General features: G+C 41.1%; 1 protein-coding gene across 1 annotated transcript in view; it reads right to left on the minus strand.

Moving 5' to 3' along the window:
- Positions 1-5,502: 5,502 nt before the first annotated feature.
- Positions 5,503-23,560, minus strand: part of mrpl23 (mitochondrial ribosomal protein L23) — a 37,209-nt gene continuing 19,151 nt past the window's right edge. Inside the window, exon 5 of the mRNA XM_026365102.1 lies at positions 5,503-6,521. Within this exon, the coding sequence (XP_026220887.1) occupies positions 6,357-6,521 (165 nt within the window). The 3' untranslated portion in view covers positions 5,503-6,356. The remainder of the gene's footprint in view (positions 6,522-23,560) is intronic.

The following is a 23,560-nucleotide window of genomic DNA, read 5'->3' on the forward strand; positions in this document are numbered from 1 at the left end:
AAACCACAGCATTCTCAGACTTTAAAGGATCCTCCTTCTGGGATAACATATTAGCATGTACTGTGTTGGCCCTACACACCATCACTGCTACACCCACCACGTTACGATCTGTCTACATCGGGATGTCAGACAATTAACCTCAATGCTCTGTTCCCTGGATCATATAAAGAGATTAGTGACCCTGGCTTGATTGTGTGCGATGAGAACGGACTTGTGTTCAAGTGCATGAGATCTCATTGCTTAGAGGAAATTAACACAATCTCCGAGGGTTTTTGTTCCCATGGTCTCTCCGTTCTCTGTACTCCTCTGAACCATGTTTGAAGACGGACTAACCTGCGGGCAGGCGCAGAGCACTGATCCCCATCCAGTCCACTGGGCAGCCAGGCGATAGTTGGAGCACTGAGCAGGTACATGAAGCGCTGAGCCTAGCCGGTACTTCCAGGAAGTTCAGCATCAGGGATCAGCCTGTGTTATTGACTTGGCAAAGCCTCCAGCCAGTACAATTCCATCAGTGAGGGGTTCACTGACTGCACAAGTGCACATATGTGTATGTGCGCAGACCAGGGATCAGTGTTCTGCAGTCCAGATGGGTGGCCAGGCCTCAGTTGATTTCTATTATGACAACTGAATCCATTTGAACCATTAAATCCTTCTCTTTCTCTCCCTGAAACCCACACATACCATATAGATCAAACCAACTTCCTTCTCATCCTTTGCTCTTCTTATATACGTGTCTCTATTAGTAAGTTATTTAAAATGCAAATGTATGTGACGAACAGCTGGCAGGGACAGAGACCACCCAGTCGCTACAGAAGCATTGTGTTGATAGCAGATAAGCTGTAATGGAGTATTGGGAGAAATTCTTCCCTTCTTTCAGACAGACGGCTGCGCATAAGCCTCACAAACAATATGCCACAAAAAACAATGCTCAATGGCTCCTCCCCCTCTTGGTCACCATAAATAAATCTCTCAGCTCAAACACGGATCAAAGACCCTGCTAGTCCCTCTTAGCAATGAAGGCTGGCATGTGCCATCTTCCATTGTCAGGACTTCTAATTGATCCCATTTGATGTTGAGACAGACGGAGAGAGAGGAAGAATTTCTGCAGAAGCACCAAGTTAGAAAACAGAATTCAGCTGTTATTAAGCATCAGTACTGTGGGAGAAACCAGTATGACACGGCTGGTGTTCCTGATTTATCATTTGCGTTCCACTGAAAGCCAGTGGACGAACATGGAAGCAATAACATGTTTTACATAAACCAGACGAGCACAAGATGCTGCCAACTTGAATAAACAAACAGTGGTGGAAGAGCCTTTCAGATGAATAGAAGACAAAATATGAGAAAAATGAGCAATTAAAGAAAATTCTGAAATGTTTATCAAATGAAAGCAATGTTTTCTTTAAATCTGCAAAGATTAATGGGATTAATGTGAGGATTTTAATTTAATTATATGCATTGCTTTTTCCTTTAGACCCTAACTTTACCACATTAATCAGACACCTGTTGTTATCAATTTTATAGATTTGCGCAAAATGTATGATTTTAACAAAGAATAGTATATTAAGTAGTTATTGTATTGCTTTTGCTTTATTTTTTAACTTCACTTTCAAGAAGAGCAACATATTTATTATGACATGTACATTATGCTTTTTTCTACTAAATGAATTCCCTTTTTGCTGAGTGCTTTATATGTATAACAACAGATTATCTGTCATACAAAAAAAATACTTCTTTCTTTACCACTGTCCTCCTTCAGTTGTTGTTCCTGGCTCTAAGCCAATAAGTGTATAGATGTGAGTATAGTTTGACTGTGTATACACACAGAGGGGCCACATCAGGGTGCATTTAATGTATGTGTGAGAGGTTCACAAGGAGGCATGAACACAAGCATCAACTGTGTGCGTGCGTGTGTGTAGTAAATTCTTGGAAAAACAGAAGATGTCAACTTTTTTTTTGTGTGTGTGTGTGTAAGGGTGCATATGGTACATGGACTCACATTGACGCAGACACACATGCGCATATATATACACACTTAAGGGGTGACAGAGTGCACTGGCTGAGCTCAGATGAACCAATGGCAACCTGGGGAAGGAGGAATGCACATGGCGCTAGTCCAAGAGAGGCCGTCAGAATCCTCAGCAGGCAGCCCTGGTTGTCTTAGTGAGCACAAGTTGAGTGTGTACGAGTGTGTGCATCTGCACTAAAGCCTGGTAAGGAAAGTAAAAGTGTAGCTATATGTCTGTGTGCAATTTTACAGTTGGGGATTGTAAAAAAACTGAGCAACAACACCTTGTATCTTCACTCCACAACATTTATCTGACAGCTTTAGTTACTTTGCAGATGTAGATTTTAAATAAAAACTAAATCAGCTAATAAACAATGATGTAGTACTTTAGATTCTTTTACATAGTGGTTTAAATTAGCTCCACCTGTACTGTTCTTTTTCCCTATAGTCTCTATAATATAGCAAAAGCTCATTAATTTTTATCAATTACTTTTCACACACACTACAGTGAGATGCTTGATCTGAATTCCTTGCAGGATGCAGGAATGCATCTGTAGATGAACCGTTCCCTTGCAAGTGGGCAGTTACTACAGCCAGCACGGAGGAGAGATGCGTCCCATAGTGAGGACTCTCACCATATCGCCACTCATCCCACTGATCCCTAAAAATACAGCATGATGTCATGCAGATTCCAAATGTGGACTGCAGTAGCAGAAACAGGGTCATGTGTGCACTTGACTAATGCACAAGTGAACAAGAAAAAAAGAAGGGAAGGGCGAGGGGAGAGTGAAGAGCTGTTTAAAATATTCAACCCCCCTTCCATTAACTAACTGTGTAGTGATGGGAACACGACCTGCACTGTACATCTCAGGGAGAGGAGAGATGGTGCACTGTGGGAGTAAACCTCTTTCATCTAGCACCCCTTAAATCCAGCTCAGCATTTTCTCAGTGATGTCATCTTTTTCACTCTCACTTCACCCTCTCCACTTTCTCCCTTACCTCTATCCGCTCTCTCACTCCGTCCTTCCTGAGCTTTCTGCGTCTCGCACGCACATGCTCCGCCTGCATCCGCAACGCGTGGAGCGTTGCAATATGTGACACATCTTCCCCAGCATACATAGATCCCTATAAATCTGTAACTGTAACTCAATGTGCAGGGGCTCGCTCACATGCCCATCCATCTTTCCATCCCCCTGTTCCTTCACACTCCAGCCACACAGCATCATCTGACATTCAGGGAGAACACTGTGTTAACAAACAGGGAAATGGCTGCCAGCTGCATGGACAGGGCCGGACTGGGGGGACACATTGTGCTTGCAGCTTTTTATTGGGTATGAGGAGAAAGGAGAGGCATGGAAAGAACATGAAGAAATGAGTGCAAAAGGAGGAGTGAAGGTCTATGGAGCTGTGGAACAAAAAGGGTCTTTGAAGCTGTTGAGCAGTCATTAATTGTTTTGTTTTGGGTTTTTTTTTTTTTTGTATAGGCTCTTATTTAAGTAAAAAAAATACTTCCATTGAGGAAAGTTTTTTTTTAACACTGACTGGTTTGCAGCTCTCTGCAGGAGGCAACTATCTGGCTGGTCTCAATTAGCAAAGACCGGTCTTATGTACTCTTGCAGGAGCTCCAAACACCTGCTAACATAAACTCAAATTCCTCATTTAACACATCAGTTTCCCAGCATCTAGGCATCTATCTCCACTGAAATCCCGCCCATCTCCAGCTCTGGTACTCTATTTTCATAAGAGCAATCAGCTGGATTGCTCGGTGCCTGGAGGGGATATAAAATCAGTGCAAGTGCGATTGAACGATGTCTTTGTGGAGTCTTTGTGAAGTCGAACGATCGCCACGTTTGAGTCCTATTTCATGTCCCATCGCCAGGGTAATGCAGTATAGTCCGTTTCCAAAATGACCAAAAGACCACGCCACTCCATCACAACAGACTACCATATATTTAAGAAGCCCTTTTCAAGCCTGTTCTCCTGAAGATCTCTGATTATTATATATCATATAAAGCTAATCCTTTTCTTAAGGAATGTGATTTAAAACTGCATTAATGGCATTTTTCCTGTCTTATAAGTAAATGTTACATTTTGAGCTCAAACTGTTTTCTTCTCTGGAAAGAGAAACAATCTGTTTTATTCACGCCCAAACACTGCACAACTTTGGCAGGTCCTCCACAGATGTTATCACTTAAATCAAAGTGTATCCGTCCTCAGCTCATATTATAATTATATCCCCGTTATATTGTCAGTAAAACTATTATGTTGCATACAAATCGATCAATTTTTTAATTTCAGTTTAATGCAAATGGTTAGAGACACATATTATTGTAATCACTCTGAACCTGTCCATTAAGAGAACACCATGTTACACGGTATGTCTCAATCGCCTTCACCGTCTATGACTTCATTTATTGTTTTACTCATTCCGCCCCGTGAATATTTTTCTGTTGTTTTTCTTATTCAGTTAATGAGTTGTTCCTGTTTACTTGCTCTTTATAAAGAGCTAAAATGACTAAGAGACATTTATCTGTGTGAGCAAGAGATGAGCTCATTAACCATGTGTCTCAGTGTCTGTACACTATGAAATTTGTCATGTTTGAGTAGCACTATCCAGAACGTCCAACACACAACATGACCACCACTAATCAGCAGGCTTTAAACAGAGATATAATATCAGTACCTCAATGCTACTTTAAAGATACAAGGAAGAGACTCAGTAGGCATGTACAAGTTGTGTATTTAATTTAGAAGGAACAGGGTATCCCCATGACAAAGAACAGGAAGAAAACAGGGACAGATTACTGCTTGGCAAACACCAGAACTTGATTTCCCAACTTTCATGTGGGGTCTGTTTAGGCCGGGAGGAGAGTGAGAACAGGAATTTGGTCTCCCTCTCTGTTGGTTAAGCAGCTGTTTCTCAAGAGGTCCAGACTGGGCAACAGAGACAGAACTAACAGAGACAGAGGGGAAAAAACAAAAAGTGAGAAAGTAAGAACAAGACAGACAAAAAAGAAACAAGAGTGGCTGTTTAGCGGAGCGCCTTTTTTGTTCCAAATCAGATTGCTTTATAGCAACGCAGGGGGCGAGTGGTTCCAGGCAGCAGACAATGGGCCAACAGGATCAATATTGACATTCTCTTTAGTGATAGCCGAGTTGGCCGGGTGAGGTCAGGGACTGGACCTTTGTATTAGCCAGCCAGCATTAGTGGTCACGGCTGGGGGACACTTACTGTAACCTTGGCTTCGCAGGATAATGGATGGTCTAAGCAAGCCCAAGAGTGGTCCCTCCCTTTTGTGGGCTTTATTACCGTAAGAGAGCTCAGTCCTCCAGTGGTCCGACTCAAACACAGATCATTACTTTGTCAAAACAGCTACCAGACCATGTTGGCACGCGCCAGCTTGTGTAGAACAGTGTCTTGAAGTGCCAGTTGTTGAGCGCAGCAGCCATGGGAGATGAGGCGAGGAGAACACAAGAAAAAGTAAGCACAGGACTTTTGGACAAGTGACTGTTTATTAGTTCTTATTCCACCAGCACTTACAATTAGAATCACTGGCAAGTCCAGTATGCTAAGCAAACAAACACACACACAAACACTGGGTACAAGCGTTTCTCAGAGTTATGGCAGGAGGTGCTACCACAAAATAATAAAACACTCCAGCAAATTCCATGTCGTTGCTTTGCTGAAACAGCATCTCAATTGTTGTTTACCTAAAGTGGTCAATTAATCCAACTCATAAAAGAGGAAAAGATGTGGGCTGTCCAGGTAGTCTGATCCAACTGGCTGAAAGTCAGGGCTACTAGGTATACCACAGTGTACCACTTCCCAGCATGGCAGAGGAAGAGGAGTGTAGGACAGGGACAAGGACCAAGAGGGACAACAGAGGAGACGGACAGCAAGGAAACTCCTGAGGAAGAAGGAGAGACAAAAAAAAAAGTAGGAGGTGCTGAGGTACTGATGCCAAGGAGGAGGAGTGAAAGGAAAAAGAGGTGGAACAGGAGGAGTAGGAGGAGGGAAAAAAGGGGGTCATTTAAGGTGAAAGAGATTCTGTATGGTGGGCTGGTTTCATGAAAGATGGACCTAGGCCACTCTCCTCCTCCTGTGATTCTGTTCTGGCTCCGGTTCGTGCAGCGAAGTCTCACAAAACAAACACACCCAACACGTCTCCGGTCTCCACGCACACACGCCCGCGCACACGCTTATTCTTTTTTACTACACATTCAAGAGTGTTTCTTACAGAAATAGAAGTGACATCACAACAGTCGCATTGTAAATCAATACATGTTGCTTCCAGTCAAAACACCCACACACACATACATGCATACAGCTCCCGGTCAGTGGGTTGTCTCAGAGTCCGAACCACTCTGTGACCCCTCCTCTCCTGGGGTCAGGTTTCTGCCTCTGCTTCTCATCCTCCATGAACTTCTCCTGCATCTCCTCCACCGAACCCTCTACCAGCGCCTGATCCTTTTGCGGGAAGATGTCAGGGAAGGTGAATGTCTGGCCCGGCGCCTGGGATGCAGAGGCAGAGAACATATAGAGAGAAATTAGACAAGAAACCACTGAGTTGCCACCTAACAATAAAGAGTAATGGTTGCATAATTTTAACTTAACTCAACTTAAAATCATTTCCCAAACCGTTTTTGTGCAATAAAAGCACATCAAACTGCATTTTCCTTAAACCATTTCCTCTTCTTCCAAAGGCAAGAGGAGAGATAGTGATTTGAAATTCAGGACACTGTTTCTCCCTCTATATTTCTCTCCCAGTTGCACAAATGCTCCCTTTCTCTCTGGCCTTCAATTTCTCCAACTCTCTCCCACATTTAATCTCACGTCTCTCTCCATTTCTCTGGTCTTGATTTATTCAGAGGGAAAGGATGGTATCCATTATTTATTCCATACTAACCCAACTCTGGCCATGGCTAATGCATCACTGGCCCAACCGTAGTCTGTATCAGGCCAGCGTAGAGTACAGTACACTACACACATATGCATGCTTTCACGTCTGCACAAACACACATACAAAAAAAAAACAAAAAAAAAAAAAACAACAGGTCAGTGGGTGCAAACAAGCACACATATCCATAGCCTATCCCCCTCAGCCTCTCCCATGGACACCTGGCAACAATAATTCACTGTTATCAATCACAACTGGAACTGAACCATTGTCGTCCTTCAATTACATGACTTCATATAAAAACTGATCATAACTTCTGATGATGGAACTGCACTTGCTGTACAGTCCATGGGACATTTTTATCACTGCATGTTGGATTTTGTGTTACAAATGTACCCAGAGTTATTAATGATTACACCAAACTACAGTTTTCACTGCAGAATGACAAATAGTCAAATGTCATTATGTATGATGTCAATCATAAAATTCTCACTTTATTTCTATAAAGGCATGTTACTATAAAATAAATTGCTTCCATATACACAGTTGTCAATCAAGTATTCTGTTTAAATATGTGGAATATTTTGTTTGGGGTCAGTGTGTAGGCGTTAAGGAATGGTCTGGCTCTGATGTGAATGTTACTTTGTCTGTCTCCAACCCCCAAAATACCAAGAGAAACATGCATATAATTACCACATAGCATGGTTTAATTCTCAAAGGGGGAGACAACATGAAGCTCACTCAGCCAAAGATGCAGAATAGAGTTAGCGTTCTCTACTCCAAAACATGTTTGACTGGGATGACCCACAGCAAGAGTCTCTGGTATTAATACTGTATGTTTACACTTGTGCATGTGTAAATGTTTGTGCTCAGCTGCATGTTTTCATGTGTTTTGGACCGACATAAAACATCAATATAAAACAAAATGACAGAATAGGACTAGATAAATAAGAGCTGGGTGGCTTTGTGACTGCATACACGCTACTTAGAGCTTTGTCATACACATAAAAGACAAGCACCATACTTCAAACATTATCACTGGGAATTATCACTAAGAATCATAAAGAGCCCACGTCAGCTGACTAACTGCCGACACAATTTGGCCTAGATAGGATTCAGATGCTACATAGGGTTTTCAGATAGTTGAATTTGACAGAAAAATAGCCACATTATAAAAGGTAAACAGAGGTTTGAAACTCATTTTCTGTGTGTTTTTACATCACCGTGCATCAAAAATATGTTTCATGAGCCAACCAATAGGCTTCCTACAATATCCTCCTTAAAACAGAAAATGAAAAGAAAAACCACAGGAAGTATTCATCATATTACAAAGTCCCATAACAGTTCAAGTACACAATGTTTATGTTACAGGATAAGCAGCATAAAAATTAAGGATTTTCACTTACAACTTTTTTAATATTGAAAACAGCAATACATGTGTTTTAGTTCTATAAAAGACAAAATCAACAAGCATCAGTGTATTTTCCTTTTGCATGTTAAAGTCCATCAGTGTTTTACATTGTCTTATACTAATTTCAATTTTTTTTGTGAAAAACAAAAATACTGGCATAGACAGACAAACCCAACAACCCCACTTGAGCAGCACTAGGCGACAAGGGAGAAGAAAAAGTCCCTTTAGAGCAGTGCTACTGAAATAGTGGTGCGATGTCACCCGAAAGTTAAGACGAGGAAATATGACGAAGGTTATGTAGCGCTTGGCTTGGCTACGGTGAAAGACCAGTCGATAAACTGGAGGTGGGGGGGGATTTCTTCCTCTAAAGCACTGCCTCTAAAGCACTGCTTTAGAGGAAGAAATCTCCAGCAGAACCAGACTCAGGGTGGGTGGACATCTGCCTCAATTGGTTGGACTGAGTGGAAAGAGGAGAGAGAAAAGAACAGCAGCCTACAAAAAACAACAGGAAACAAGCAGCAAAAACACTGGGCAGGTATGAAGGGCCAATAACTGCCCTCGGGAGATATACAGCTCCAAGGATGAGGATACCTCCAGAAAGGTACAGAGACAAGGAAGCACAACTACAGGAGAGAGAAAAGACAAAGGTAATGACAAGTAGACCAGCACTCTGACAATGGAGAGTTTTGCTAAGGAAATATGGAACTACTTTAAGATATGATGGAGCCTGATTATTAAGTGCTTTATATGTAAGGAGAAGCGTTTTAAACTCTATTCTGGATTTTACAGGGAGCCAATGAAGAGAAACGGATGTAGGAGAGATATGATCTCTTGCTAATTCCAGTTGCAAACCTGTCTGCAGCACTTTGGATTAACTGGAGGCTTTTTAAGTAGTTATTGGGGCATCCTATCAATAGTGAATTACAATAGTCCAGTCTGAAAGTAACAAACGCATGGGCTAGTTTTTCAGAATCACTTTGAGACAGGTAGCTCCTAATTTTACCCATATTCATCAGGTGGAAGAAGGTAGTTCTAGAGATTTATTTTATGTATGATGCTAAGAAGATATCCTGGTCAAAGTTAGCTCCAAGAATCCTCACAGTAATACTTGAGGCCAATGTTTTGTTATCTAGGGTAAGAATATGATTAGACATCATGTCTCTGAGGTTTTTAGGACCAAACAAAATTACCTGTGTCTTTTCTGAATTTAGGAGTAGAAAATTAAAGGACATCCAGGCCTTTATGTTTTATAAGCATGCTTGAAGTTTGATTAATTGGTTAGTTTGGTCTCATAGATAAATATAGATGGGTATCAATTGCAAAGCAATGGAATTTTATAGAGTGTTTCCTAATAATATTGTCCAAGGGGGACATATATAGAGCGAAAAGAATTGGCCCAAGCACAGAACTTGGGCAACTTGGAACTTCGTAACTAACTTTTTTGTGCATGGAAGACTAATGATCAACATGTACAAACTGGAATCTATTTCATAGATAAGATTTAAACCAGCCTAGTGCTGTTCCTTTAACCCCAGTCCGTGTAATAAAATGTTGTGATCTAGTGTTGAATGCTAAGAGAAGATCAGTGCCATTTCTATGATGCACTTTAAATTCTGATTGAAAATCTTCATACAGGTTATACCTGCGCAGGTGGTTACATAATTGCTTTGAAACTACCTTTTCAAGAATTTTAGAGATAAAGGGCAGATTGGTCTAAAAGTCCAGGGTAGGCTTTTTGAGTAGAGGTTTGACTACAGTAACCTTAAAAACCTGTGGTGCGTAGCTTTTTAGTAAAGATAAATTGATCTGATGTAATATGGACTGGAGCAGTTTAGTTGGGATGGGGTCTAAGAGATGTGTTGATAGTGTAGATGAATTCATTATTAAAATTCTACAGGGAAGGAACAGTCTAATTACAAAGAGTGAGATCTTACAAATTAATCTAGAGCTGTTGCACAATGCATGAGACATTTACATTTACATTTACATTTAGTCATTTAGCAGACGCTTTTATCCAAAGCGACTTACAAGTGAGGAACAAGGCAAGCAAACAAAATCTAAGTCAAGAAGAAACAACATCAAAGCAAAGTGCTATCAAAAAAGTGTTTCTGTTTCAAGAGATGTTAGAAAGAAAGGGTAGAATTTTTTTTTGTTTTTTTTTTTTTTTTTTTTTTTTTTTAAGTGCAAAGGAAGATGCGGAAGAGTTCTGTTTTCAGCAGTTTTTTAAAGATTGCAAGTGAGGTGGCTGAGCGTGCAGAGATAGGCAGCTCATTCCACCATCTTGGGATCACTGAGCTGAACAGTTTTCCTTGGTGTCGACTGTGTGGTGCTGGTACCACCAGACGACGTTCCCTGGTTGAGCGCAGTGGACGGGAGGGGATGTAGACCTGAACAATTGAATTGAGATAAGATGGAGCTGTGGAGTTCACCACTCTGTAGGCAAGAGACAGAGCTTTGAACCTGATCCTTGCAGCCACAGGAAGCCAGTGCAAAGATCTGAAGAGCGGTGTGACATGAGACCTTCTAGGTTGATTGAAAATGAGGCGTGCTGCCGCATTTTGGATCATCTGGAGGGGTTTGGTCGTGGATGCCGGTAAACCCATCAGTAGTGCATTGCAGTAATCCAGGCGAGATAAGATCAACGCCTGTACAATGAGTTGGATCGTGTATTCCGTCAGATAGGGTCTGATCTTTCTGATATTGTGGAGGGCATATCTACACGACCTAGCGACTGTGGCGATGACAATCCATGCTATCAATATTTTCTCTAATAATTATTATTTTATTTGTACAGAATTGTCAGCCCGACTACAGTGCTGAAAAGAAACCTGGGGTTGTTCTTATTTGCCTCTATTAATGGAGAATAATATGTGGTTCAAGCTTTATGGAGGGCTTTTTTATATATTATTAAACTGTGTCTCCACGATAAGATTTGTCTAAAATAGTGGAACAACACCTCCTTTCCAACTTACGTGATGAATGCTTTAAGCTACGGATTTGTGAACTGTACCATTGAGCTAGTTTCCTCCGATTCCCTACCTTCTTTTTCAGAGGGGCAATAGTATTGAGTATTGTTTGGAGTGAGGCTACAGAATCATCAACAGTATAGTTGATTTATGCTTGACGTTAAGTTGACTGCCCTCCCCTGTGTTGGTACATGGCTCTAAAATAAAAGATGGAATCAGTTCCTCAATTTTGTCAACAGTGTTTTTCTTAGGTGAAGTAAAGTTTAGTACTGTAAATTCAAATGTTGTTAAAAAATGGACAGATAAAAGACACGGTATGTCAGAACAAGCTAAAGGGTGTGGTTAAAACAGTGAGTGGGTTTATTTACATTTTGAGTAAAGCCAATAGAGTATAATAGTGAATTAAATCCGTTGAAGCAGTTATCATCAACATCTACATGAATGTTAAAGCCAGTTTTCAGTAAGACAAAATAAATCTATTTGATTTATTTTGTTATGTATTTTTATTAAGTTCTTATTAATTACTCCTCTTGTGTTGGTTTTGGTATTTATAATTTAGGTGGTCGGGGAGCAGACACTATTTTTGGAAATTTTGGGAGACTACAATTACTACAGGAGGTTTCTAGCAAGTGCAGTAATGAAGGAAGAGAGGCAACAGTGCAGACCAAGTTAGGAGGATGTGTTTTGCAGAAAGCTGCAAAACACCAGAGAAGCACCTCGAAATCGATGGCCGCACCAAAGCCCTTAGTGTCTCTCACACGCGCACACTGCCATCGAGGAATGCAGAATCCAAAACATAAACACTGAGCCACACCATTGGACGTTTGCTGCAGGAATGAGTGGAGGGGTGGGGAGAAGGAGGAGGCAACATGGAGAAGGATAGGGGCAGGAGATGTGAGGAAGGAGGATAAGCTAAGAAAGAGTGACTGAGGATGGGGACTACCACAGTGCCATAAACACCAGACCTTATAAAAGCAGAAACAATGAAGCAGATGGTCAAACAAGACTTCACCCAACTTGAACCACACGTTGTCGCATGACAATTTCCAGTTATGCGGCGTAGAGCTGGACACCTTGTGTATACACACGGCGAAGATTAATACCGCCCTCAGAGAGTGCGATTCACAAAAACAACAAAGCCCCGAGACTGAAATCAACAAAGCACTGAGACTCGTTAAACATTTCTTATTGTTGGCAGCGAGTCGCACTTTGTGTGTTAATGTGTGTGTGTGCGCGTGTGTGTCAGGCGTCTGCTGGACACATTTCCGCAGTGAGAGAAAGTGCTGGCAGAGAGAATTCATATTTTTGTCTCAAATGTATACATTGCACCACAGCAGAAGCAAAGCCCATGTCTTCTTAGTCTCCATGAGATCTGAGCCAAAACGATCTTTCCTGTGTGTCCGTCTGCCTCCATCTATTTGTGTATTTGTGTGTGACAGAAGGAGTGCATGTATGAATACATACTGAGTGATTTATGGAGAAGACCGAGGCCTGGCCAAAAAGGACAAGAGTGAAGAAAGACAATCAGGCATTACGTGCCTCCAAGGGTTTTCTTTGTGTTACCTACTATGCTTCCTAGACGACAAATTGAAGGAGTGGATATTTTCCTCTCAGTCTGCCATCATCTTCACCATGCTTTCAATTGAATCAAGCTGCTATCCAGGAATACTGGGACGAGGCCCCACACTGCTAGTAATGTAAACATACTCCTCTTATGCCCAGAACAAACCATTAGCTAGTTGCTGGATCCAAAACAAAAATCCTGGCTCCAACCAACCCTCATTCAACAAGAGACAACTTCTAAGAAATACTAAGTCAATTTTTTTTTCCTTATTTTCCAGGAGAACTCAAGGACTAAGTTGTTTACTGCAGACTCTCCAATACATGTACTGCTCTTAAATTTTAAAGCTATTAATATCTGTCATGTACATATTGACTGGTGGTTTATTCTGTTTATTGTAAATTTAATTCATTTTCCAGACCGTTACACCACTAGGACCTTCTAAAATGCTGTCACACATTGTATCTTTTACAAGTTACCATTACATTTGTATATAAAATATACCTCACTCAAAGATATGAATAAAGGACACTTAACCATCACAGAATAACACCAAGTCAGTTATACTTAAGCTGTAATAATCTGTCCTTTTATGACTGTGAATCAATGTCACAAGTTAAAGTAGTGTGATGGAGGCTAAAAAAAAGGAATTTTTTTTACACAGACACAGAAAAACGGTCTGTTCTTAAGCTAGTAGCATAATGGCAGTACCTGCAGCCTAAACAGACTGAACGCATGGTCCAAATACTCTAAGATGGCTCATTCATCTGTGCAGTCACAAGAAGATTTGTTGTGTCTTCTCGTACAGTGTCTGTATACCATGAAAACAGCTGTTAACACCAGGCAAGCTGGACAGGGCTGCAGAAAGGCAACAATGCAGCATCTGGACCAGTATCTGCACCTTTGTGCAAAGAGGAACAGAAGGACCACTGTGTCCCGACAAAATTACCTTGAGCAGGCTATTGGTGCATGCTTCTGAGGAAACTCTTAGAAACAGACTCTATGATGCTCAGGGGGGATTTTTAGTATCGCTCTATGAATTTATAAGGTTCTGACACTATTATGTAAAGTGCCTTGAGATGATTTTGTTGTGATATAGCGCTATATAAATAAACAAATTGAATGAGGGTGGCATTAGACCAGGTTCACACATGATATGCTCAGCGTGGATCAAATTTTCTTATTAACTTAGGTTATTCTTCAAGTTCTCTGCAACATCAGTGAAAGATGCAACTAATTTAAATACAACCACGTCCACCCTGCACCTCATGTCAAACACCCATTTCTTTCTTCGTAGATGGTCCACAACAAACGAAAACACTATTCGCTAGTATTTGCTATTCGGGTTCAAAGTAAAAAGTAAATACATTTGTTTCTTAACATTTAACAATCACTTGCTGCGTGTAACATAATATTATGTAGCTTGGTAAGCAGCAGGAGGTACACATAACAAATATTTTTAATTAAATAGTGTTTGGTCAGATCAACACCCTAAACTACTTATTTGAAGGTCCTGGCTCCTAGTGGAAAATATGGCACCAATTTTAAGTCGCAACTCTGAGCTTCAACAAAAACCAGTGTATGAAGTCATGGCTCATGACGTCCCCTTTATGAGCTGCTTGTGGTGGCTATCTATACATTTCCTTATTAAGCTCTAATTTAAGGTCTTGTTCTGTTCCAGGAAGTATGCATTTAGTGTGTCAGTCTGCCCTGTGTCACGTCTGGGGACCGCTGTCAGACTTAACCACCTGATTAGGGACAGTTGTCAAGTAAGGGACAACAATTGGTGTCTCCTTACTGTTTTCACAGCAGTTACATTCAGCAGAAACTGGTCTGTGTCTTTACTGGCATCACATGTAATTGGTGCAGGTCCTCAGGGTACAAGTGCACTTCAATGAAATGACTGCAAATCAAACCTGGGTTGTGAGTTGTGAGTGTATGTTATGTAGATACAACACATATACCCTAACAAATCCTGTTTGCATCCCCAGGGGGACAAGGGGAAAAGAGGAGTGTGAAAAGAGAACCGATGAGCAGAAAGATGAAAAGAAACACACTAAGGACTCACTATACTACAGAAAAAAAAAAAAAAACAGGAAGATGTTCAGGTGTAATCAGTAAAGAAAAAGTGTGCAAGGGGGTGAGTCTTTTCTTATCCAAAAGCTTAGACTGAAGTATGTAAGAAAAAAAAAAAAAACTAAAAAACCTGCCTCGATGTGAAAAATGTAAAACAGTATGACAACATCACCAGCTGAGGACACAAAAGGCTGATTCAACCTGCACCTCTAAGAGTTGGGAACAGGGAACATGAATAGGCATCACAGCGTAACAAATAAGACACACATCAGCATTCATATGTGTCTGTATGCTGCACAGTAAGCACAGAAGTATGCAACAAATCTAAAAAAAAAATAATACAAAAGGAGGCTTCCAAAGAGTATTATTCAACCACACTGTAGTTGATTTGACTTCATTTTCCAGTATCCTCAATTCACAGAATAGACTTAATGGTATCAGATTTTATGTCCTCTGGACTGAAACAAGTTTGGAGCAATGTTTTATTACTATTAAGACTTTTCCAACAGCTGTAAAACTACTCTTAGGGTCAAATGGCAACTTCCATTCAGACAACCTAGACAACTTAAAAATTGAATCCATCAGAAAATACATTGTAACTGCTCTTTTACGACCTGAGATCAGCCTTTCTTTTGTGCTCTCAAAATCTTGAGTACCTAGAATTATTGTGGAGCTAAATAAGATGTGACTGAGAGCTGGGGGGACAAGTACACTGACTTCTTGAATGACCACACTTGACTGAATTAAAGAACAGAGGAGTTCCGTTTGTGGTCACAGAGACCGAAAAGGCTTTAAATGGTCCGACAATATGAAACTGTGCTGTTGAAACAGCCCCCAGAGACTGTCAGACAAAATAAATTTCCCTTTTTTCGATGAAGTACAATACCGAAGGTATAAGTAGATAAAGCCATTTAAAAAGCAATCTATTAAAAGAAACTTATCAAACAGATGTGGGCCGTTGTCATACTATGGTTAAATCTGGACCACACACTGAAACAGAGAGGTGTTGACGACGCGTGAGAAATCTCGTGAGCCTGTGGCTCCTGTGGCTGCGGTGGCAGTGGGGTGGTGTGGTGGAGTAAACTGTAGCAAACCACAGAGACATGTTGAGTACTGGTGATGGTGGCAGTGTGTGTGTGGTAATAGCAGAGAGACAAAGAGAGGTGTTCACATTGCGGTAGAATCCATTTTGACCGCACAGCAGTAGAGGTTGGCAGAGGACAGAGGGAAAGACCACAGTGGTGAGGTTGCCAGAATTAGAGCCGAGGGTAACCCCCTGCTGATGTGTGTGTGTGTGTGTGTGTGTGTGTGTGTAAAACGCAAAACTGGGACTGTTGATACATTTGGACATATTAGGAGAACATTCTCAATAGAGGAAGAAAATGGGTTATGCTAAAGAGCATTGACACGGTCCATTAACGTTTTAACCATTTGATTTTACCATCACACAGATGCAGGAATTCTCACTGAAAATCCAGATCTGTCCTAAACCGGTTAACACAGAGGAGATATGACCAAATGTTATTAAATTCAACTTGCTGCCTGTGTATATTGTGTATAGATGCAAGCAAGCAACATATTTCTTATGATGATATCCAGTTAAAAAATTAATTAATATCAGAAATCTGAAGAAGTATAACTTCTTCCTTTTTTTAAATTTTATTATGCAAACAAACTAGGATTACTACATTTCATGAACATGACATTTTCTCAGCTATAGTGTTGACAAGAATGGGAAATACATGAGGTCACACTGACCTTGACCTTTGACCACAAAAATTTAACAAATTCACCCTGAGAGTCGAAGTGGACGCTTGTGCCAAATCATAAGGCAGTCTTGAGATAATACATTCATTCAAATGTGATAGACAGACAACCTGAAAACAGTTGTCATGATAGCAAGAAGCATAAAAAATAGGTTACTGTTGTTGTTCATTAGTAAATAGCCGTCAGGTATAGACTTGTTTTATGATATTGGGTTTGTGATCTGATAATCAACTACCACTGGTGGCAAATTGAGTTGCTGGTTTCTTACTGTTAGCCAATAACCAGCTATACTTGATCAGCTAGGGAAGGTTATACGCCTTAGCCAAAGGCAACTCAACTGGAGAGAAGAGCAACTACTACATATCTTTCCATACGGGCTTAACTGTAGTAGCCTGAGTGTGTTTTAAAAGGTGTGATCAAACCTATGAGTCTGTTTTCTTTGTGCTAAACCACAGATGACATTTTTGCTACAGCTTTGTTTTTGGTTCATTTTAGATCATATTACCCAATTACAAGTGAACCATGGCTTGTAAACTAAAGTAAGATGGACTCACAAGTGGTTTGTTTATTGGACAGAATTTTGGCAATCTGCTCAACTGCAAGATTAAAGATTTTGGCAGACGAGGAGCAAGGGTAAGAAAAAAAAATTTTGGTTACAGTTCTTATAGGCTTAACTAAGCGTTGTGGATTTGTCTGTGTCGTTTGCCATAATTTAGCATCTCTGGTCTTTATGTGAAATAAAAATTAAATGACCAACTATGGTGATCAGTTCAGGATGTGGTTTCCTCTTGATCATTTTGTGAATCGCTAGGCCTCTGATGGCAACATCCATCTCCAAAGTCATATACAAACAAAATACAACAACGGCACCCTATTCACTATTTCAGATTGCATTTGTGCTTCAAAAAACTGTATCTCAGTTCACTTTGATCTACAGTACCAGGTTTGCTTTGAATTACAATGTTATTAAAACCAACAAAACTGAGGGTAGGAAGGATATTGTGATCACACCTATGACATATTTCCTGAGAGTTAGGTATGTTTGGTGAAGTGGGAAAGTGGCACTTGATATGGTACAATGAAGAGGTCTTGGGTCCACTTCAAAATGGTCGTGTAGTGCTTTCATACATTAAGGTGTGAAATTCTCACAAGAAGTTAAAACCAAGCACAACAATTTTTCAAACTGACCTGATTGAGCTCTTCAAAATCTGTGAAAACCCTTAAAACCAACAGTTTAACTATAAAAAACAGGTAAAGTAGGCGTTACACAACTGTTTACCTTACGTTCCACACTCTCATTGTGTTCCTATTGTGTTGAACTCTACTATGTAGTTTCGTAGCTTTTTATTGCATAATCTAGAAGTGCTTTTTAAAAATCTTAAATCACAGAGAAAGAAACTGCTAAAGAAAGCTGGGAGAGGCAGGAAAATGATGGAAGAGGGCAGGAGAGAAGAAGAGATGTAGCCTGATGATTGTAAACAGCTCCTGCTGCCAGGCCCCTGGGTGGGCCACACATTCACTCGTTTTATCACACACACACACACACACGCACACAGACACACACACACACACACACACACAGCACTCACACAGACCTGTCATGCCTCCGTCCAGACCTCTTGGTACAAACCATTCCAGGAACAGAGACAAAGATGGAGACACAGCATGGAGAAGGGAAGGTGAAGGGCTAAAGAAAGTCACTAGGGAAGGACAGATAAAACCTGACTGTTCACTTCTTCTCAGGAAGTGAGACAGTGGGATGAGAAAATGGGAATAGGGACTGTAAAATAAAGCTGAGAAGCCAGGGGAAGTAGTCCAACTGTTGAGCTGTCCTGAGAGCCTAAAAGGCATCTAGCAAAGTAACAGCTAAGCATGAGAAAAAGTGCAAAGTGAAATCACTTCTTTCTCTAAAAGATAAGTGGCAGTGAGAGTAGACCACTAACCAACAGCATCCTGCTGTGGGTTGGTTCAGTGTCATGACCCCGGCCCTCCCTCCAATTACAATGACATCTCCTCCACAGCCCAGCAACAGCCAAATAACTTGGTCAGCTTTGACTACTAGCAACACATGTGTGTGTGTGTGTGTGTGTGTCTCCAGGACAATGATATTAATGGCCATTACGATTCTGACCTACTGTATAGTCCATATGAAAGAAGACAGACGATGCTTTATTATCATATCGTAGATGTGTATGTGAAAATGAGAACAGTTTTTGGCACTTCTATATATCACAATGAGATCAGATTTTTTTTTAGGAAAATGTTAGCCTCTGAAGGCTAAATTATGAATTCCGTATTACAAGCGCAGGTCATTCTACTAAAAGATCTTTTTAAGCTTTACCACATTTAATAAACTAATCCTGACGAGTACACCATAAGCCCTGCCAAAACCACATTTTATTCTCTCTACTGAGACAAGCATCACTCCTACATCCATCAGGGAAGTTCCAGGGCCAGCACTAACCATGGTGAAAAACACATTGCATTTCCTGTGTCCGTTTCACAAAAAACTTACGATAATGTTATGAATGTTGATGCACTTAATAGCTTTTGCAGAAAAAATGAAGACCATAAATAGCATCAACACTGTAATAAAACTTGATTAAGGATTAGTATTTAAAATACAGTTTTAAATACTGGTATATAAATGTACTGTAGTTTTTTTTTTTTCTTCCCTGGACGCTTGAATGGTGTCATGAAAATAAAACTCATTCACCTGGGCACCAAATGTGTCACATGCTTTGGTATTTGAGTACAAAAAGTTGTGACTGCTCAGGTAGACAAACACCGCACTTTAACATCCATTGCAGGAACTCTTTGACACACTAGTGCACAGTGTCCAGTGATACATTTGCACATACTTCTGCCCAGAGACCAACAGAGGGTGTGAGTGAGGAAGACTGTGTGTGTGTGTGTGTGTGTGTGTGTGTGTGTGTGTGTGTGTGTGTGTGTGTGTGTGTGTGTGTGTGTGTTTGTGTGTACGCATAGCAGTTTTCATGTCTGGGCATGTCTGCTACCAGCCTGCTACTGGACCCTGGTAACAGAGGAAAAAGATCATCACCATCTAAATACACATGCAGCCCAAGACATTTACATCCATTCGCTCTTGAAGTGGACACTTAGAGAATAACAACAATAATCTAATCTAATCTAATAATAGTCTATATTAGCAACAATCGCTAACAAACGAACACATTGTGAATCATATCACCTTCAATCGTAGACACCTAGTCAGCCTCAGTGTCTAAAATCCAAATCACACCTAAACCTTTCCCATCTCACCCGTCCACCCCCATGACATACACATATAAACAGCTGTTCACCATCATTATCCCCTCCTTCTATGTCATTCACCCCCCACCCTACAACCCCCATGATGCACCCCATTTCTCTTTCGCCAACACATGTAAACAACTCTCACATACCCTCCCCCCCAATTTCAACCATCCCCTCCACCTACCCTGCCCCCCTCTTGGTTCCAGACCCAACTATCTAGGCTACCCAACACACACACACACACACACACACACGGTTAGACCTCTCTACAAACACGCACACACCCACACCCCTACATGCACAAGCAACATAAACATCCAGGCAATGCCCCTGCCCCCCTCCCCAACTCTGAGGAATGCAGGGACCAGCTGGTGGAGAAAATAAAAAATGAAGAAGCATACCAAAACAGGAAATGCATCAGCAGGGACCTATCAGAGGGCTTTATCAGGCCAGTGGCAGCCCTGCTGAAAACCTGGGTGGCGCCACATGCTGATTGGCTGATCAAAGTGGCAGTTGTGTCATTACAGGTCAGGAGGTCAGGTGTAATCAAGAAAGGTTACAAGCATGCGCACTCGTGTGTTGCTATAGCTATCTAAATAAGGAAACCTGGAGGAAATGTGGGAGGAAATGAGGGTGAGGAGTGAAGATGCTGCAGAAAGAGATAAAGTAAGGATCAATCAAAAAGACAAAAGGAAAGGATTGGAGGAAGAGACAGAGATATTCATCTTAACTGTGCCATTCATTTGTTGTTAAATTACACTGGAATCCTGGACTGTTCTGCTTTTAACACATTTGTGGCAAACGTCTGTTTTGATTGTCATCTGAACTGAACTGGGCATAGAAGAGTCAAATGTATGAGAAAGAAACAATGAGGAGCCTTGACTGAAGCTATTCAAAAAAAGGTTTGCGTGTGAGATTCCAAACCGGATGGTTAAGACCCTGCTCTGTTCTCTATAATTCATGTTCTCTCTCCACTGAGCTCTTATGAAACTCACACACACACACACACACACGAGATTTTACTTAGGAGTGAATTTTCCAAATCATGAGACACATAGGGAGATGTGGGGCCTTTCAGCGAAGCTTGATTGCCAGGAAAAGCTTCTCCTTTTATTAGGCTCACCACCAGCGCACGTGCATGTTTATGTGTGCACATACATGTATATGTACACACACTAATGAGCGTATCAGCCCATTCCTTCCTTCTAAAGATTTATATGCCTAGAATGCTGACAGATACATTTAAGTGAAAGTAGGAGTGCGTGATTTTGGTTAAAAGCTATATTTTCTTACTTAGAACCGTTTCCACATTTTTTCCCCAAAATTCTTAATTAAAAACATTTAAATAAAAACTTTAATAATGAAAAAGCACTGTGCCCGAGAGCTCATTAGATATAGAGAATCACTGAAATGTTAAAGATGCTTGTGCAAGTGGAGAGCACCACAGAGAAGAGACCTTCTAGTAGATTTTCTGGAAAGTTTTCTTTGCCATGACAGATTTTTCACACCATATTTTGTGGTGGTAATTAAGGTCATTTGATGTTACATTTTTTCTATTTTTTTGTTTTATCTGGCACTTTTGTACAGCATCTTTGACATTGCATGTTTTGTTTCTGCCCTGTACGAGTATGAAAATGGTCACATGACCAGCAATTGCTCTTGTCACCACTAGCTGCAGGCCCAACGTATTGCTAATGTTTAATTTGAAAAAGTAGTATAAACAGTCATAACACTATATTTGGACATAAAGACAATATCAACAGGCAGAATTACCCAAGAAATTGTGACTTGCACAAAGTTGTACAAACTGAAAGACTGACAACGTTCACGTATAAACACAGCACTTAAGGGCACAAAATTTGAGCCTCATCCTGTGAAATGGAGAGTTTCAGGTTTAAAGGAGAGTTGTATTCTCCACATCTCCACTTACTGTGGCTGGTATGCAAGCTTTGAATTACATTAAAATTTATAATACAAGTAGCCTAGGTAGCTATCTATTACTGAAAAGCAGCCCAGCATACAGAAGAAACATTGTTACCGAAGAATTACGAGGAGGTATGGCTTGAATTGCAATTTTTGTCCAACAAGTTATATAGCTGTGACAAAGAGAGACAGACACTGGGGCAGAGAGCACTGGGGGAAAAGTGGCATAAGTTAAAAATGTTAATTGGTGTGATAAGCAAGGGTGAGGCAGCATGGGGAAGGGAAGGAAGCAGAGCAACAGCAGACAGACAAGCCTGTATGAGGAAAGCCTGTGTTTGCGTGACAAGGTGAAAAGGAGGAAGAGGAAAGGAAGGAGAGTGGGAACCATCGTGATCCAAATAGTTGCAAATAATAAAATTCCATACAGATAAGCAAGATTTCCCACTTGGCCCAACTGTCTGATTCAGCACCTCCAGCTTGAGAGAGCCGGGGCTTCACTCAGAGCAGAGAACAGAAACGGGAGGGGAGGAGAAGGAGATCACGGGGGTTTGCATCCCCCATCCTGTACCCCTCTCCACCACCACCCCTCAGCACTGCCAGATACACACAGTCACACATATACAAACAACCCCAGAGGGTCTATTGTTAAGCAACAAGGAGTCAATAACAGATCAGAGATGAAGGGAGGCTAGTGAGAGAAGCTGTACAGCAAAACGTTGCCATCTAGTGTCAGTCAAACAGAGAGGAGAGCCTCACTTCCACAGATTCACTCTCATAATCACTCTCAATACAGCTGTTTCTTTCTCTCTCCCTCCCTCCTTACCCCCCCCCTTCAGCTGTGTTACAACCCTTCCATGTTTGCCACTCTGTTTGTCTGTCTCCCTCTCTCTCACTGAGTGATGCCTTCCCCGTGGATCAAGCGGGGGTGGAGAAAGCGACGGAAAGAAACACGGGAAATGAGCAATTTGAATGAAGCTACCACTTATTCTACAACTGTTGGTCCAACCTCATATCTTGTTTTGTTCTGTGGTCGTTGGGTCTGAGGCAATGTGACTGGTGGATCTGGAATGCTGTAATGCTGTCAGTGACCAGGGGCCCAGGGAGAAACCTTGGCACCTTATTTACCACTTTTATGAAAACTCGGCCACCAGGCACAAAAACAAAGGCCTGTTTGTGCATGTGAAAGAGCTCTGTTTTTAAGATGTGCAAATCTCCCCAGAAGAATAGAGAAATGTAAAAACTGCTCTGAGAAGATGGTCATTGACCAGACCTCATTAGAAAACATGTTAAGAGCTTAGATTTGGAACTTGGGTGGTAAACACAGCTTCTTAAAATGTGTCAGACATCTTGACCCCACTAAATGTATAACATTTTAATGTAATGGAAATTACAATTTGACTAAGTAGCAACATTTTAGATATGTGCACGAGTTTAGGCAGTCCTCAGATATAGAGAACTAGATCGTGACTACTATCAAAATAGTGACATCATTGGTTTATGCGTAAACAAAACTAGCTGCTCATTTCATGACAACTAATGGTCGGCATCGTGACAACACCTTGGACCATCTGTGTGCCTGCTCTGCCTTCTGCTGCTTCACTCATCTACTTTCACTATTTTCACCCTTAATGCAGACTTTTCTCTAACTGTAAGAAGTGAGCTACAGATAAACTT

The sequence above is a fragment of the Anabas testudineus genome, chromosome 6 (assembly GCF_900324465.2).
Source record: "Anabas testudineus chromosome 6, fAnaTes1.2, whole genome shotgun sequence".
Lineage (NCBI taxonomy): Eukaryota > Metazoa > Chordata > Actinopteri > Anabantiformes > Anabantidae > Anabas > Anabas testudineus.